The sequence below is a fragment of the Anoplopoma fimbria genome, chromosome 2, assembly GCF_027596085.1.
Source record: "Anoplopoma fimbria isolate UVic2021 breed Golden Eagle Sablefish chromosome 2, Afim_UVic_2022, whole genome shotgun sequence".
NCBI classification, from domain to species: Eukaryota; Metazoa; Chordata; class Actinopteri; order Perciformes; family Anoplopomatidae; genus Anoplopoma; species Anoplopoma fimbria.
The window spans coordinates 18,763,039-18,777,602 of record NC_072450.1 but is presented as its reverse complement, the minus strand read 5'-3'; the positions used below and the strand labels follow the sequence as shown (position 1 = coordinate 18,777,602).

Below are 14,564 nucleotides of genomic sequence, written 5' to 3'. Positions count from 1 at the left end.
AAATGCATTCCATGATGTCAAGGGCACAGCTAAGTCCGTCACTGCAGAACAGGAGGGATAAGTCGGTGTCTAAATTTAGGCAAGGCTCTTGTTGTTATCAATGTAAAGTTATTCCAGCTGAGGAGACAACACCTGATAACAGCATTTAAGTTATTTTTTTGCTGAGAGTCTAAAGTCAAATGTGAAGTACAGAATGTCAGAAAAACATCATGACACGAGAGTAAAAGATACTGCTGCTACATTTTGCTTTAAAAAAGGGAACAACTTTTATTCATTGGTATTAATGTAATAGGTCGGGGCTGTATACAGAAGGCACTGACAGGGAAGTTAGACAATATACTTAAACTATGCTAACCTAATCTAAATATGCTGAAAAACTAGATCAGTGCCAATGTTTGTCTCTTGTTTATTGGTGGCTGTCAAGGAAATTAAATACTGAAGGTTGAGAAGTCCCTTGCTGCCTCACCCGCCTTAAAGCAGAGCGCAAAAATAGAGTGGGAGAGTAAATACGGATCGTCCAGTAAGCTACACAGTACTGACAAACTGACAGATGCAGCCTGATGTCTTCATCTAGCCTTACACATTATTTAACATCTCAACTTCATCCTACTTCACGTCCCAAGTTCTATCGTTTCCAGCTGCTCAAATCTCCTCGTCTTCCCAAAGCTTGCAGATCATAAAACAATTGTCAGTGGGTGAATATAAAAGCACTGTTGATCTATTGTTTGGACGTGTGGACGGATACCTTCATTTTCCTGATCCTCTGGAGGTTCCAACAGCTTCACAAACTCCACATTGATGTGAAACTCCACTGCAACAATCAGAGCAATCTTCAGTAGGACCAGCTGCAGCTTCTGAATGCCTATTAGACACAGACACACATCAGTGTTTCATTAAAATACAAGATGTCATTATTTAATCCTTATGTCCTGTTTAGTTTTTAAACTTAAGTCATTTTCTAGAAATATAAATATCATTTTCTTTCTTCATCCATTTCCTTCTACTAAAGTGGTTTTAGAATCAATCAATCAATCATCTCCATGTATGGTCCACTGGACGTAACCATGAAAAGCAAAAAACGGCAGCATGCTTTGTTTCTGTAAAGTCAGATACTCACTGATGTGGTCTATGGCCCCTGCGCAGAATTTGCCATAGAATTTTTTGGCCCCGAGGCCCCGTAGGTCATGAATGGTGTAGGGCCAAAGGTGCAGCACGTTGTTCCTGGAGAAGGAGTCTCTCTTCTCGATCACCACCACTTTGGCTCCCATCAAAGCCAGCTCAATGGCCGTCCGCAGGCCACAGGGGCCTCCTCCGATGATGAGGCACTAAAATAAAAGAGAATGACAAATTGACCTCATTGCTTACACAGGGCACAGAGAAATGAGCTACAATGTGAGGAGATCCATAATCACAGACAGCTGGGACTTTTCCTGCAGGAGAGGCTGAGATGAAAAATGGTTTACGTCTTGCTGGTTTATTAACATAGGAGGGAGCATTTTAACATCTACAAAGATCATGACAGGAAGCAGCACTTTACTGCACGACCGGAGCATTTAGAGGCTAAGTGTCTCACTCAGGGACACTTCAGCAGGAGAGGGACAACGACTCTTGAGGATCATCGCAGCCTTAAGATGACTTCTCCAGGCCTCCATGTGTGTGCAGTGATTGTTAGTAAAACACAAAGAGAGTTTACTCGAGCCTGAAGCTGCACTTTTATCAGGAAATTGCCAAAGAGGAGGAACATCAACCAAAACCATTATAACAACCTTTATATATCTAAGGTGTTATTTGTGAAGAAAAATGCATGAAGTCAGTTGGTTGAGGTTACGCCGCCTGTCTGAGAATGTGTAGCTCGAACATGACATCATCCCCTTAAATGATAGATGAAAGGGGGTGACGCATGTGTGCTGGAAAACTCCATCTTCTTTCCCTCTAAACATGTCAAGAGGCATTATAGAGAATTGTGTGGAGAGGAGATGTTTGTGTCTTTATTCTTGTGACATTTAATCCAGAACCAAACCACTTCTGAAGGTTGCCCCTGCTGTGCTCAACAACAAGGACGGTCTCCTGTCTCAATAGCCTCCCCAAATTACTGCTGAAAATGCCTTTTCTTTCACCTTTCATTGAGAGACTTTAATCCAACAGCACAAAGAGCTTCCACTCTGCTCGACCTCTAAATAATCTCACCAGCATGCACACAGGGGTTTACAGCATTTTTGAACAGGATGACTCAATTCCTGCCATCCTGTGTGTCCACCAACAGGATAACACAAAGTGAGGATAGTGCGATGAGGGTGCCACCCGTCCATATCAGTTCTGTGAGACAATCAGTGACAGGGTACCCAGAGAGAGCTGACCAAAATCCCAAATCATACCCTAAATGGCTCTCTGCTCCTGTACCAAAAACAAGATGATAGAGGCTTTAGTCACTCCATATTCTCCCTCTGTGGGTGTGTGGTTAACCTCTGTGGCGGCTTCACAGTGGGATGTGGGTGATGAGGAGCACAGGGTGTCATCATGTGTTGCCTGAGGTTATCAGGATGAAACAGACACAGGTGGTGGAAGAGCTGCCTGGACAAGCCTGCCTGCTGGCCATTTTTTTTTTTCCTCTACAAAAAGGTGAGTAAGTATATTATTTACAGAGAGAGAAATGGAAGGATGCTGAAAATGTAATTTATGTGCACAGTACTAACTGTTTATTCAGATGTACGTTCACATTGACCACATTTCTATCTAAACTGTTTTCATCTGCCTATCAGCAATTAGCGGTAGCAGGCTGTTTGTTTTAGCTCGTTTCCACTGATATATTATTCCAGATATGAGGCTCTTTTCCTGACAACTTGCTCCACATCTGTTGAATCAGGACACACCAGCTTCCTTTCAACTTCCCACTCGTGACCTCACTCTCATCCCAGCTCCACCTCGCCCTGCTCACATTTGTCCCCTGCCTTATTAATGGACCCTATCTGTCAGTCAGAGTATCACGGTTTACCGATTCATCTCAGCTGACAGTGTAGCTAATACAAGGAGCTCTTTAACCAACAAAGCATCTTGATTTAAATGTTAGGACACTAAAGCTGCAACTAAACAATGTTTTTGTTTTTCAATTAATCTTTGTTTGACCAACAGTCAAAAGCCCATGAATATTTAGTTTACTTACATATTTAACAAAGAAAATCTGCAAATATTCACATTTGAGAGGCATGGTGCATGAAATATTTTGTAAATGATTATTCAATTAAATTCAGAACTAAAAAATCTGACGTAACCATTTCAGTTCTACAAGGCACCCAAACAGGATTGTCGCAAACTTACAACACAAGTGTGAACTCGATGACTGCAAAGCCTGTGTGACAAAGCGTGACAATATCTAGCATCTTTGTACTGTACAGCAAACTGAATCGGGGCTCAACATGGAGCCGATTGAGGTCAAAGTTGTCTTCCCTTTAAATTAAATTTTAAATTTGACTTGAATACACTTTTTCTGTTGAATCAAGATGTGTGACAGTCTCAGGGTTAAAAGGGCATCGTCTCACAGAGCTCTGATTAACTATGCTGAGAGATATTCACAACATCACATTATAAAAATGATGCAATTTCTTTGTGCACAGTGGAACTCTATGAGGAATCAAACGCACTGCGGTTATGAGTCGTGTGCCAGCTGTGTCAGGCAATAAAACACGGATGACATCACATCCTTTAAAGATTGCTGCTACAGAGGGAATATGCAGGCGAGGCGCCGAGTGATATCACATCTGTCACTGTAAAAGAGCCGAGTTGCAATAAAACCGTGAGTCGTCACCCTGTGATTCTCCCAAGGAGAGGAGAAAGTTATCAAGTAGTAGCAGAATGTCGGTCCACTGAGTTATTAAAACGGACTTTATACTGCACATGTGCTGTATGTGTGTGGAAATGAATAAGCAAAGAAGAAAAAGGCAATCTCATTAATTCACAAAAAGTGAATTAGAGTTTTAATAATGTTCTGTTAGTGCACATTTGGTCTGCTACTTTGCTGCCATTAAAGCAGTACTAGAGTACCACTTTTCATTTTATAACACAATCCTGTGAATTGTCAGAATTAAAAAATCTGATGTAAAACTTTTGGCTCAGAAGTTTAGGAGAGTCACACTTTCTTCAAACGTTTACCTTCTTTCTTCCTATTTTGGTGTTGGCTTAGACAACCTGTAAAAGTGAGCTCACATTTAAGCTTTTTAAAACACACTTTAATTACAAGAGCCTATAAAGAGCAGAGCACACCCTCAGAACAGCTGGGGCCAAATAATCATAGTTGCTGAGTGATGCTGTCTGTTTCTCTGGTAATAAAACAAGCTGGAGGCAGCTGATGCCTGAAAGGTAATCACACTCCTCCAGGTTTTCCTACTTTCCCTCATCACCTTTACAGCCAAGTGCCCGCCCACAACCACCACCACGACACCGCTTCTTTGTCCCAAATGCAGCTGTCTTTTCATAATTCAAATTAAAAAAGGTGAGGTCCTCAATAGCTCACTTCTAACTTGTGTTTAAATAATTTGTCTTTTGTCTGTAATTTGCGCTCTGAATGTGATTGGCTGTTTGTGTATATGGTCGGTACGCTGATGGTTCTGTGATGCGTTTCTCTTTGTTATAATGTAACATGATGTTTGTTTTTCATTCTGTGCAGCTTTGTCATGTAGCACCTGTCTGAGAGGGACAGAAAGAGTGCAAAGCAATGTATATCTCTTTAATTTCCTGTCCTGTATGTTGGGAGCTGTTTCAGTGAGAGAGTGAGTGTTACTGCAGTTGATGGTCTGTGTCTAGGCAGGTAGAGGTTATATATACTATATGTATTGCACTCTGTGGTGTACTTTAAAAGGAGAGAGTGCTGATTGTTTAAAACAAAAAAAAGGCCACTTGAGTTGAGGTCACTAAGAAACTTCTTAAATCATGAAACATCAACTTTAATGATCTATGAACAAAACCTTATTATATTTTAGACCTTTTTAGGACACACATACCATGATTTCAGGCTTTAAAAAGGGCTGTACGTGTTTTAGCTGAGCTGTCTGTGTTGCTTTCAAAGAATGAAACACATTTTTACTTTTTAGCAGATAATAAAAATGAACTCGAAGACATTTTAGTCAGCTTTATCATTGAGATGTTACTGCAGTGAAAACTCTGCTACCGTAGCTAAAAACTAAAAGATATATCCAATAGTCAAGATTTGAGAGTTGGCTGCATTTGCAAGCTAAAGTATATTTATCAATAAAATAATAATGATGTGCAATGTTTCTTCCTTTTAAGGTTTGCTGTTTGGCAGTCGACTGCAAAGTCTGGAAAAGTGGAGGGTCCTTGAATACACCACAAAGAAGACTTTTTTAAAAAGGATGCGTTCCCAAACCAAAATAACTAAACTTTGACAAAACACATTTTGTCCATGTTAATTGAAACAAATCACCTTTATAAGACCATGTTGAAAATACTAACAAACCACAAAGAAAAAAATGCCTGCCTGGAAAGTAGGAAATCAATAAAATGAAAAAAATTGTACTTTGCGAAATGGCCAGTATTAACAAAAATATACATTTACATGCATCTATTGTGCAAAGCATGTAAGATGCTACATTAAAGAAATCTTTCTATCTGTAAATTCATCACCTTCATGTTTAGCCTATGACTGGTAAATATCTTTGCGTTGATTCAAATATATGATTAAATGTACCTTGGTGCCCACACAGGCTTGGCCTTTCTTGTACTCCTTGTGGGACGTCCTCTTGTCTAGTTTACTCCATAGTGCTTTGGCCTTCCAGGAGGTGACCTTCGCCTTCAGACTGCTGTAGAAGGTGTCATTGTCCGCAGGGTCGATGTCCAGCCGCCTACAGAGGACGTTGAAGGCCTGAAGGGCTCCCTTACAGGTCGATGCCTGAACAAAGACCTCAAACAGCTTCCCCACATAATCCCTCTCCTCCTCTGTCTCTCCCATCTTTCCCCGCTGCAGTAGATGGTATAATGTGCCGAGGCTCCTGCTTACTTCAGCTGTCTCTGCCAGATGTGGTCACACCCTCAGCTTGGCCCACACCGTCATGCCCAGTCTGTGGAGGCAAGATGCATAACAGTCTGATGTCATCTAATGGCAGAAAGTTTCTCACAGATGGCTTTTGGCAACTGATTTTTTTTTCCATATTCTATTATTAGCTGGATAAAATGGACACGTTTCATTGGATTATTTCATTTAAATGGTTTATAGATTAGACTGTCACCAACACAGCTGTATTTCATCTTCTCCATGACTCAACTTACATTACCAAATTGTCAAGAGGGCGCTCAGCACAAGTCCTCATTTAGAGTCGATATCTAAGTCACAATGATAAGATAACATTTCGAACAGAGACAAGGCTGTGACATAACTACAGGGGAGAAACTCAAGAAAGAAAGTACAATGAGCCAGTGTGTTGTAGTCAGACAGCTGTCAAGCATATTCACGACTTGTACTTTATAGAAGCATAACCCTGTGGCCTATAAAAAATAAGTTGTTTGTGGTTTTTGATGCTACTTATTGGTTAAACAGAGAACCAAACTTTTCAACAGCTTCAGGGTTCAATGATATGATGATGATGATGATTCAAAGTTCAACATGAGGTATCCATCATGAAAAAATAGTCAACATTATACTGTATTGTTACACGATACCAGGACCTTGCTAAAACTGTAGCATTTTTTGGATGAGCTTCCGCTGTGTTTGTTTTGAGTAGAGTCTGGGATTGTTGGCATATATATATATTTAATCAATAAGTCCTCAATATGCGAGTAAAAACTTTCTTAATTGCGTGAAGGCTAATTTCATTGATCCATGGAGTGAAAAGTTATATTTAAATAACATTTCTACAGTATATGCTGCCTCAACATGGGTAAAAAGAGGTTTCCTCATTATTGCAACCTGCAAAGAATGCAAACCTTTCATTCCTGGTGTGCAGCACTGACCATGGATGAGTAGAGCGGAAAAGTATTTGTCTTGAGGTATTTTTCATTCCAGCTGAAAACCAGACAATGTTTTCAGCTGTAAAAAGAGAGGAAACCAATGGTAATGCAAACCCACCCTAATGCAGGTTGATTGGCTTAGATTGGGTGTGCATGCTAAATAGTCCACCTTCTACTGAGGCATTGACATTTAGCATGCTTACATATGAGCCTGTGTGGGAAAGGCCCCGTTACTAAAACAAACGCTTGTGTCAGAATAGCGCTGAACTGAATTAAATACAATGCAGTTTCTCTTTCCTCCAATCAACCATCAAGCATTTTGAGAACCATGCCCGAAAAATCTCTGCCAGAACTCAACATCAAAGCAAAACGTGGAAATGTTCTGCATTAAGCATGTGTGTGCTCACTTGGGTGGAGACCACAGCTTCTGTGAGTTTTGGGTTAAGTCTGCCTTTGATATTTTAATTTCCCATGGAGCAGGATGGGCATGGTTAGAGGAGAGGTCAGGCTAACAGGACTCGAACAGACCCCCCACAGTAATCCACTATTACTGTCCCCACCCGAGGGCCTCAGGTGGTAGTGTGACTGTACCACGAAACTGGTCACAGAGAGCCATAGCCACAGACAATAAACACCAACGCAATGCAAAGCGAGTTCCAACATTCGCTGACCCTTCAGTCTTGGGTCGCAACATGTTTGACTGTGATTTGAATGCGGTGAGATTTTGAATGTTGCTCCTATGGCAACAGTGTTTGTACCCAAGCCAAAATTAGCATATTCATTTGCACGATATCCTGTTTGGCTGTGTGTTTGCATCCTGTTTTCAGAGAAAGATTCAGGCAAAGAAAAGAACATCCAGCCTGTAGAAATACTCTACACCCAGGTGACCTCCAGCCTGCTTGATACACCTTTGTAGCTTCCAAAAGCCCCTGTGTCCTGGTGGTAGATATTGTGGACCCAAGAGGCCTTTCACAGCAGACATTCAGCCTCAAACTCTGGGAGCTGACATTCCTTTGCCACGTGCATAGGAGAGCCCTGAACTGCTCCATCAGCATGAGTCCAACACTCTGCCAGCCCTCTCACTGGCTCCACCAGCCCGATAGTCACACGACCACCTCCATAGTTTTTTCACTCTGATTGTCAATGAGTGACGAGCGTTGACTGAGACAGGCATGATATATGATAAAGGTGCTTTAATCTTTCATGCATGGCAGCAGACTGTGATGGGAAAATTGCTGTGTATTCTAGCATGTGGTATGTGGAGCGTTTGGGGCCTATGTAATATCTTCTAAACACCGCTGTGGAGTCATTTCATTGACAGTTGAGTTTATAATTATTTCGTAGTAGTGAGATGTACATTTCTGGCTTAAAAAAAAAAAAAAGGATTAAATGTTTTGTGCTTCAAAAGAAAACTTGTTATTAGAGTTTTCTAAATTTGGCCAGTGTTCAATAATTTAGTGGAAAGTTTAAATAAAGACATGTTGACTGCACTTATGCTTTCACGTTTCAGTCCCAGTAAAGAGGTAAAAAAAGCCCAACTATTGGAACCATCTGCTGTACGAGTCTGTGAGGACTAATGAAAAAGGTACCACTTACTGTCTTCATAGCCGAGTCAATGCTCAACACTCAAACGGCATTGTCTCAGACAGAGTCCAATGACTTCACCATCTCAGTCTGACAGAATGGAAAGTCACTTGTGGGCAGACAGAACCAACCCACAGAACGGCTGTAAAAATACAACTAATGACAGACAAAGCGGAAAGAATACACACACACGCGCACACACGCACGCACGCACACGCACACACACACACACTATCACAACCGACCCATATAATGCTTAAGAGGATCAGAGTTTAATAGCGAGCAGGTTTTAAGTTTCTTGTCCGTTTATAAAATGATCTGATTGAGTGAAATCGACTGCAGCTAATAGAGAAAGTGAAAGGCAGTGATTTATATCTTTGTAAGCAGTGAGGAATGTATACAATGATACATTTGGTTGTATTTTACTGTTTACGCACTTCTACCTCTTGATTTATGTATCATTTCACCATTACTCATGTAATTACTTAACTGTACTATCGCACATTGCCCAAAGAGAAAAGTGTCTTCTACTCTGTGTTGGACAAATCTATAGGATTGACTCCCGATCAAGTGTATATGAAGGAAAGCACGACTGTGTGTCTGAGACACAAAGAAAGTTATCAGTCTCAGTATGATAGAAGGGAATGTTAGGAATGGGAAAAATGTACCTGTTACACCTGGATGGCAAAAAGAAAAGCTAAAGGTATTTCATAAAACAGATGGGTAATGTAGTTTTTTAGCCAAAATTACTCAAACAGAAGTAAATAGCACATTTGTTGGGGACTATATTTAGCAGCGTAGTAATACACAAGTGGTTAACTTGTGATTATTTAGAACACAGGACAGTGTTTGAGGGACTCAAAATAAACTAGAACTTGTTTTACCACGGTCTATGGTATAGAGGAATAAAAGGCTTTGGCTACACAAGTAATACTTGTTAGTAAGATCAATTTATCATTGTTTTGGGTCTTTTCATTGGATTTGCTAACAATTCACTATAGCTTATCAGCATTCTCTACCCAAAATAATTAATTTTATACATTTACACATACAGTATATGACCAACCCCAAAACTGACCATGCGGTTGCCTAAGCAACCTACAAAGCCAGTCCTATTTAAAACATGCAGTGTGACTCTGACAATGACAAAGCTGTAAAGACACTGAACCAAGTGACGGACCAGTGACGCAATGTCTTCATTTGTTTTTGCAGAGCACGTAGCTTCAGGCTATCAGGATACAATAAGGAAGCTGACAACACAAGGAAAACATTGGGAGTGCTGGGAAACGCACATACTGTAGTGCAGCCAGCCAGCGACAGTAATTACTGACTGGACTGAAGAAAACCAGGAAGGAACCCTCTGTGGGCCCGATAAGCGGGCAGTGTGCCTCAGAAAACAGTGAACTCATGTAGACTTCAGCCCGCAGGCTCTGCCCTCCACCAGGCCCCAGAGCTCCACACTACTATCTCAGCCCTCTGAAATGTGGCTGCGTGTTCAGGCAGCAGTGCCAAGACAAAACAAGATCTGTCACAAACAAGGTAGACACACTGGCATAATGAAGCAAATGCCAGTCAACTTCAGAAGAGAAAAACCCTGTTGATTTACAGAAACAGGCAGCCGGCTTGTGAAGCTTCAGGGCTGCTGTCTGCAGGCCCGTCTGGCCCACGAGGTGTGTTCACCACATGGCTCCTTTGGAGAATGATTTATCTGGACACACTGAGCACAGACTAGTGCCTGCTCAGCTACTGACACAAACAATTCACTTGGACTATTATTCTGACCCTAACTTCACATTCTGGTGTGCTTTAATTAGTCTAGTGGATGTGTTATCATTTACAGTGTGTGTGTCCCATGTTCTAATATAATGACAAATGGCCAAGAAAACAGATTCACTTAGACATCAGAACTTAAAATAGTGAACGTGGATCCTCTTAAGAGCCAAAAATGTAGTGAATATAAACCACAAAGCGAAGACAGGCTGCAAACTGACTGGGGGGGTCAAAGATCATATGTTTAGACGGCGGTATTACTGCCGAGCAGGAATAGCAAATATGATAAGCCAACAATCGGTAGAGCCAGGCTCAGAATAGACAAGCATCATGTTGCAGGAGAAAACAGCACATGACATGAAAAGATATCAACAGGACTAGACCCTGTAAACAAGCCGACCTCTGATGAAAACAAAAATGTTCAAAGTTCAAATCAATACCAGTCAAGGGTTCACCGGTGTTAAACAAGCAGGGCCTGGCTGGTAGCCACACAGACTGAGGCTTCTCACAAAACTAAATAAAACATTGTACTCTATTGACTTTCTGCAACACCAGGAGTGTTTTGGTAGTCAAACTGAATCATGGCGATGCACTGAGAAAAAGAGACACAAGCCTTATTTTACATTTCAAAAAGCTCTGAGTGCGAGCTCCCTCAGACGCCTCCCATCCAAACTCTTCCTGTGGAGTGCGTCTGGTTTCCTGTCCAGATCAAAGCTCAGAGGAGAGCCGCCTCTGTAAAATTCCACCTCTGTGATTTTAAAGCATGACTTAGATATGTCTAAAGCCTTTTTTCAGTGTGCTGCTGTCCCTGACCAGATGGAATGGGTTAATGATATCCTGTGGTGAGTTTACCACAGCAAAGTCTCCTTGTGCCTCCTTCAGTGGCTGCATTTTTAAACGGGCTGTTGGTTTAGTTGTTAAATGTCTCCTCATATATATATATATATATATATATATATATATATATATATATAAATAAATGTGGCAACAGCTTTAATGAAGCAGAAATCATGCCAAGCAGGCTACAAAGAACAAAACATGCCCCACCATCTCTGGGAGTTCCTATATCTCTGTTGTGTGGCTGATGACTGGACGCATGAGTCCGTTTTTTTAAATGCTGTGGAACAAGGAAGGAAACATATTGCAGAGAGGAAGGAGAGAGTTTACAACACCTCCCTGCCAATAATGAGCACAAGCTTCCACACAGTTAGTTTATCGGGCTGCGTGAAACAAAGTTACATTGTTTTCATCGACAGCATGACGTCCTCACATATATTTATTACCGATTTATTTCCGGATTCATTCAATCACTAGGGCTTACAATCATTGATTTATCAATTTGATTGTTTGATCTCTGAACTTATATATGTATCTCTTTAACTAAAGTGTATTTGTGCTGTCTCTAAAACTAAAATGTTTAGTATCTAAATAATGTCCCACATTTGTTAGTATTAATTATAGGTTTACCTGTATGCAAGAAGCTGAAACCATTGTATCATAATGTGACAATAAGAGCAGTTCAAAGACTAAAGCAAACATTAAACCACTAAAGATCCTACAGGTGAGTCTTGCATACATAACACACAATTGTGTGTCAATCTTGCAGGACTGAGTGTCTGAAATGATTTGGTGACTTATCTATAGTCATGATATGTAAAAGACGAGGTTGTAAACGTCATTGTTAGGTTTTTGGTAAGCATCTTCATAATGCAGGCCTTCGCTTGGCTGCATGATAGGAGGGACTCTCCGTAAAGCTGTTTTATCTCCAATCTTAAACTTCAGTAAAGCTGGTAATTACAAACTAAAAATTAAAGGCTTGAACTGGAATATACAGGTGTGGGCTACTGAAGCTGTGTTGAAGCCTATCATGCTAAGAGTTGTTTTTTCTCTGATATTTTGCCAACAGTCAAAGGACTGTTTGAAAAATGTGGAAGTTTGTATAAATGTCAAAGATAATTAGAAGAAAACTACTTTGCATGTCATTGTCAATGAGAGGTAGTTTATTAAACTGGTTTCTCACTGTGTTACAGTGAAGTCCAGGACATTATACAGTTGTGATCTCCAGATGTTTATATGTTCTCTCGGCTCTAATGTGACTGTATTTGTTAAAAGCAGGAGAACATGATTCTGTTATCATTGAGCATGTTCATAGCATTAATATTGCAGCTATTTGGCAAAAACACAAGAGTGTTTCATGAAGCATTCGCCAGGGGATTACTTATCCTATTGAGCAATACCCTGTGTACGGTGTCTTTCCATATATTTATATCATCGCAAATGCATGACTGAAAAAAGGTTTACCGAGAGGGAAATTCCAGCAAGAGAAGAATAATGTTGTTGCTGTTGAATGTTTATGAGCAATGAGGTTGTTAACCACCGGGAGCATAATTCACATGGACCATCAGTGTCTTGGCCAGATACTATATTTTAGAACATTGTTAAGATGTTAACACCTTCACTGGCAAAGTGACTGCAATGAAGATTGGATCTTGTTTATGATGGAGAAGGTATGCTGTGGTTTCAACAGTCGTAGACGTACACAGGAAATGATTGCTCACAAAGCAGTGGGAAGGGGAACTACCACTGTTTGTATGACTCGTTTGACCCTCCTTAAAATGTTGCTGAACAAATCATACGTCATCTCGCAAGACACATGAATCATACCAGACTGATTGCTCATGCAGTATGTTGAAATGTGGAAGAGGGAGAAGCTTTTTTTGCTCATTGCTCCAGATTTGAATCTGGCCGTTTTATCTTGCTTGAACAGGAATCCGGTCTTTATCAAAAAGGTATGTTAACCTGCAGTCAGTCTAGAAAACATTAAAGATTTCTGTCACTCACGGAGCTTCATTCAGTAACAGACAGAACAGCCTGTCAACACCACACCTTTCTTTTATAATGCAGTTTGTCATAACATTCCAAAGAAAGGCAGCCGGCTATTTACAACCTGGAAGCTGCTGAGCAGGTGGAGTCAGACTGGAGAAAGGCTGAAGAGAATTTTTAAAAAAAAGTCGGGGCAGAGTTCATTCATTTGTACCTTCATGACAGACTGCTTAAAGTTAATGGTGGGATTACAAAACAGAAAAAAAAAAAAAAAAAGAGGGATGATTGTAACCTGGATGTACCTGGTTCTACTTTTCTACTGTCTTTGAACAAAAATAAAAGTTTTAAGTCCAGTTTTGAATGAGTTTCTGCCTGCAGGCAAGTTAAAAAAAGAAGTTATGCAGTCACTCAAATGTGATTTATGCCCAAAGGGTGTTTTCTGGCATAAACTTCAGCATAACAAAAACACAGGTTGTGCAAGTGGAGATAACCATTTTGTTAAGAGGGAGCAGAGGCAAAACCCAGATGCCTCTCAGATCCTCTCACACAACGTTCACAATATCACAATAAAACACGAGATGTAGCACGTGTTCATAAAACAAAAACACACCTGAGACAATGACACCTTGATTACAGCCAAATGCCAATGCCCTAATTAGTACTTATACAGTGACCCGTAGGCTACTTGGATGATGTGTGATAACTTTTAATACAACCTCGCCTGGATGTTGTACTCGAGCCCTTGTCAAACTTTACTACTGTAATACAGACCATATATATACCGGCACTTCTGTCAGGTGTCTCAGTCTCACGCCACCCACTCGATTAGGAAACGCGTAAAACTACAAAGTGTAAAAAGAAAAAGAAACTAACCTCATATCTCAAACCAATCCAAACTCTTCTTCTTCTTCTTCTCTCCAGTGATTTGGTGTGAAGTTAGTCGCTCCTCAGTCAGGCTGACAGGCAGCAGTTTCTCTGTGCAGCTGCGTCCAGTGTTTAAAGGCGGGGCTGCAAAGTCGGACACATCCCAAAGCAGGCAGGCTGCTGTTCAGTCCAGAGGATCCATGATGTGTCATGCCAAAGACAAAGTTCACTACTTTAGCGACCACCCGCAGTCTGCTGATAGCCTGCGAGATCCTCCCACAGGAATAAATGACTTGTGAGGTTGGGTTCATGGGGGTTGAAGCGAATGTGGTCAGACTGCAACTCTTAAGAAACTGGATATAAATATAAGCTTATGCGAAATCATTTCATTCTGAAGATAAGAAAAGGTTATTTTAAGGGGAATGTGCAAAAGCTTAACTGATAAAGCTCCAAAAAAAAATAAAAATGAGAATAACAAGAGGAGAACTTTATTCTGATACAAAGCCTACACTGGCTTTTTGTTCAGGTGTGTAGTAGTGACCACCTGGGCGCCATACGTCCCCGCACCG

General features: G+C 40.8%; 1 protein-coding gene across 2 annotated transcripts in view; it reads right to left on the bottom strand.

The window, feature by feature from the left end:
- The window catches only part of mical2a (microtubule associated monooxygenase, calponin and LIM domain containing 2a), a 31,212-nt gene extending 16,907 nt beyond the window's left edge, over positions 1–14,305 (bottom strand). The window contains exons 1-4 of one of the 2 annotated variants that reach the window (XM_054608452.1): positions 14,005–14,305; positions 5,699–6,068; positions 1,118–1,325; positions 746–862 (exon numbers count right to left, since the gene is read on the bottom strand). In XM_054608452.1, coding sequence (XP_054464427.1) covers positions 746–862; positions 1,118–1,325; positions 5,699–5,959 — 586 coding nt within the window. In that variant the 5' untranslated portion in view covers positions 5,960–6,068; positions 14,005–14,305. The remainder of the gene's footprint in view (positions 1–745; positions 863–1,117; positions 1,326–5,698; positions 6,069–14,004) is intronic. The other variant, XM_054608444.1, reaches the window with a different exon arrangement.
- Between the last annotated feature and the right edge of the window lie 259 nt (positions 14,306–14,564).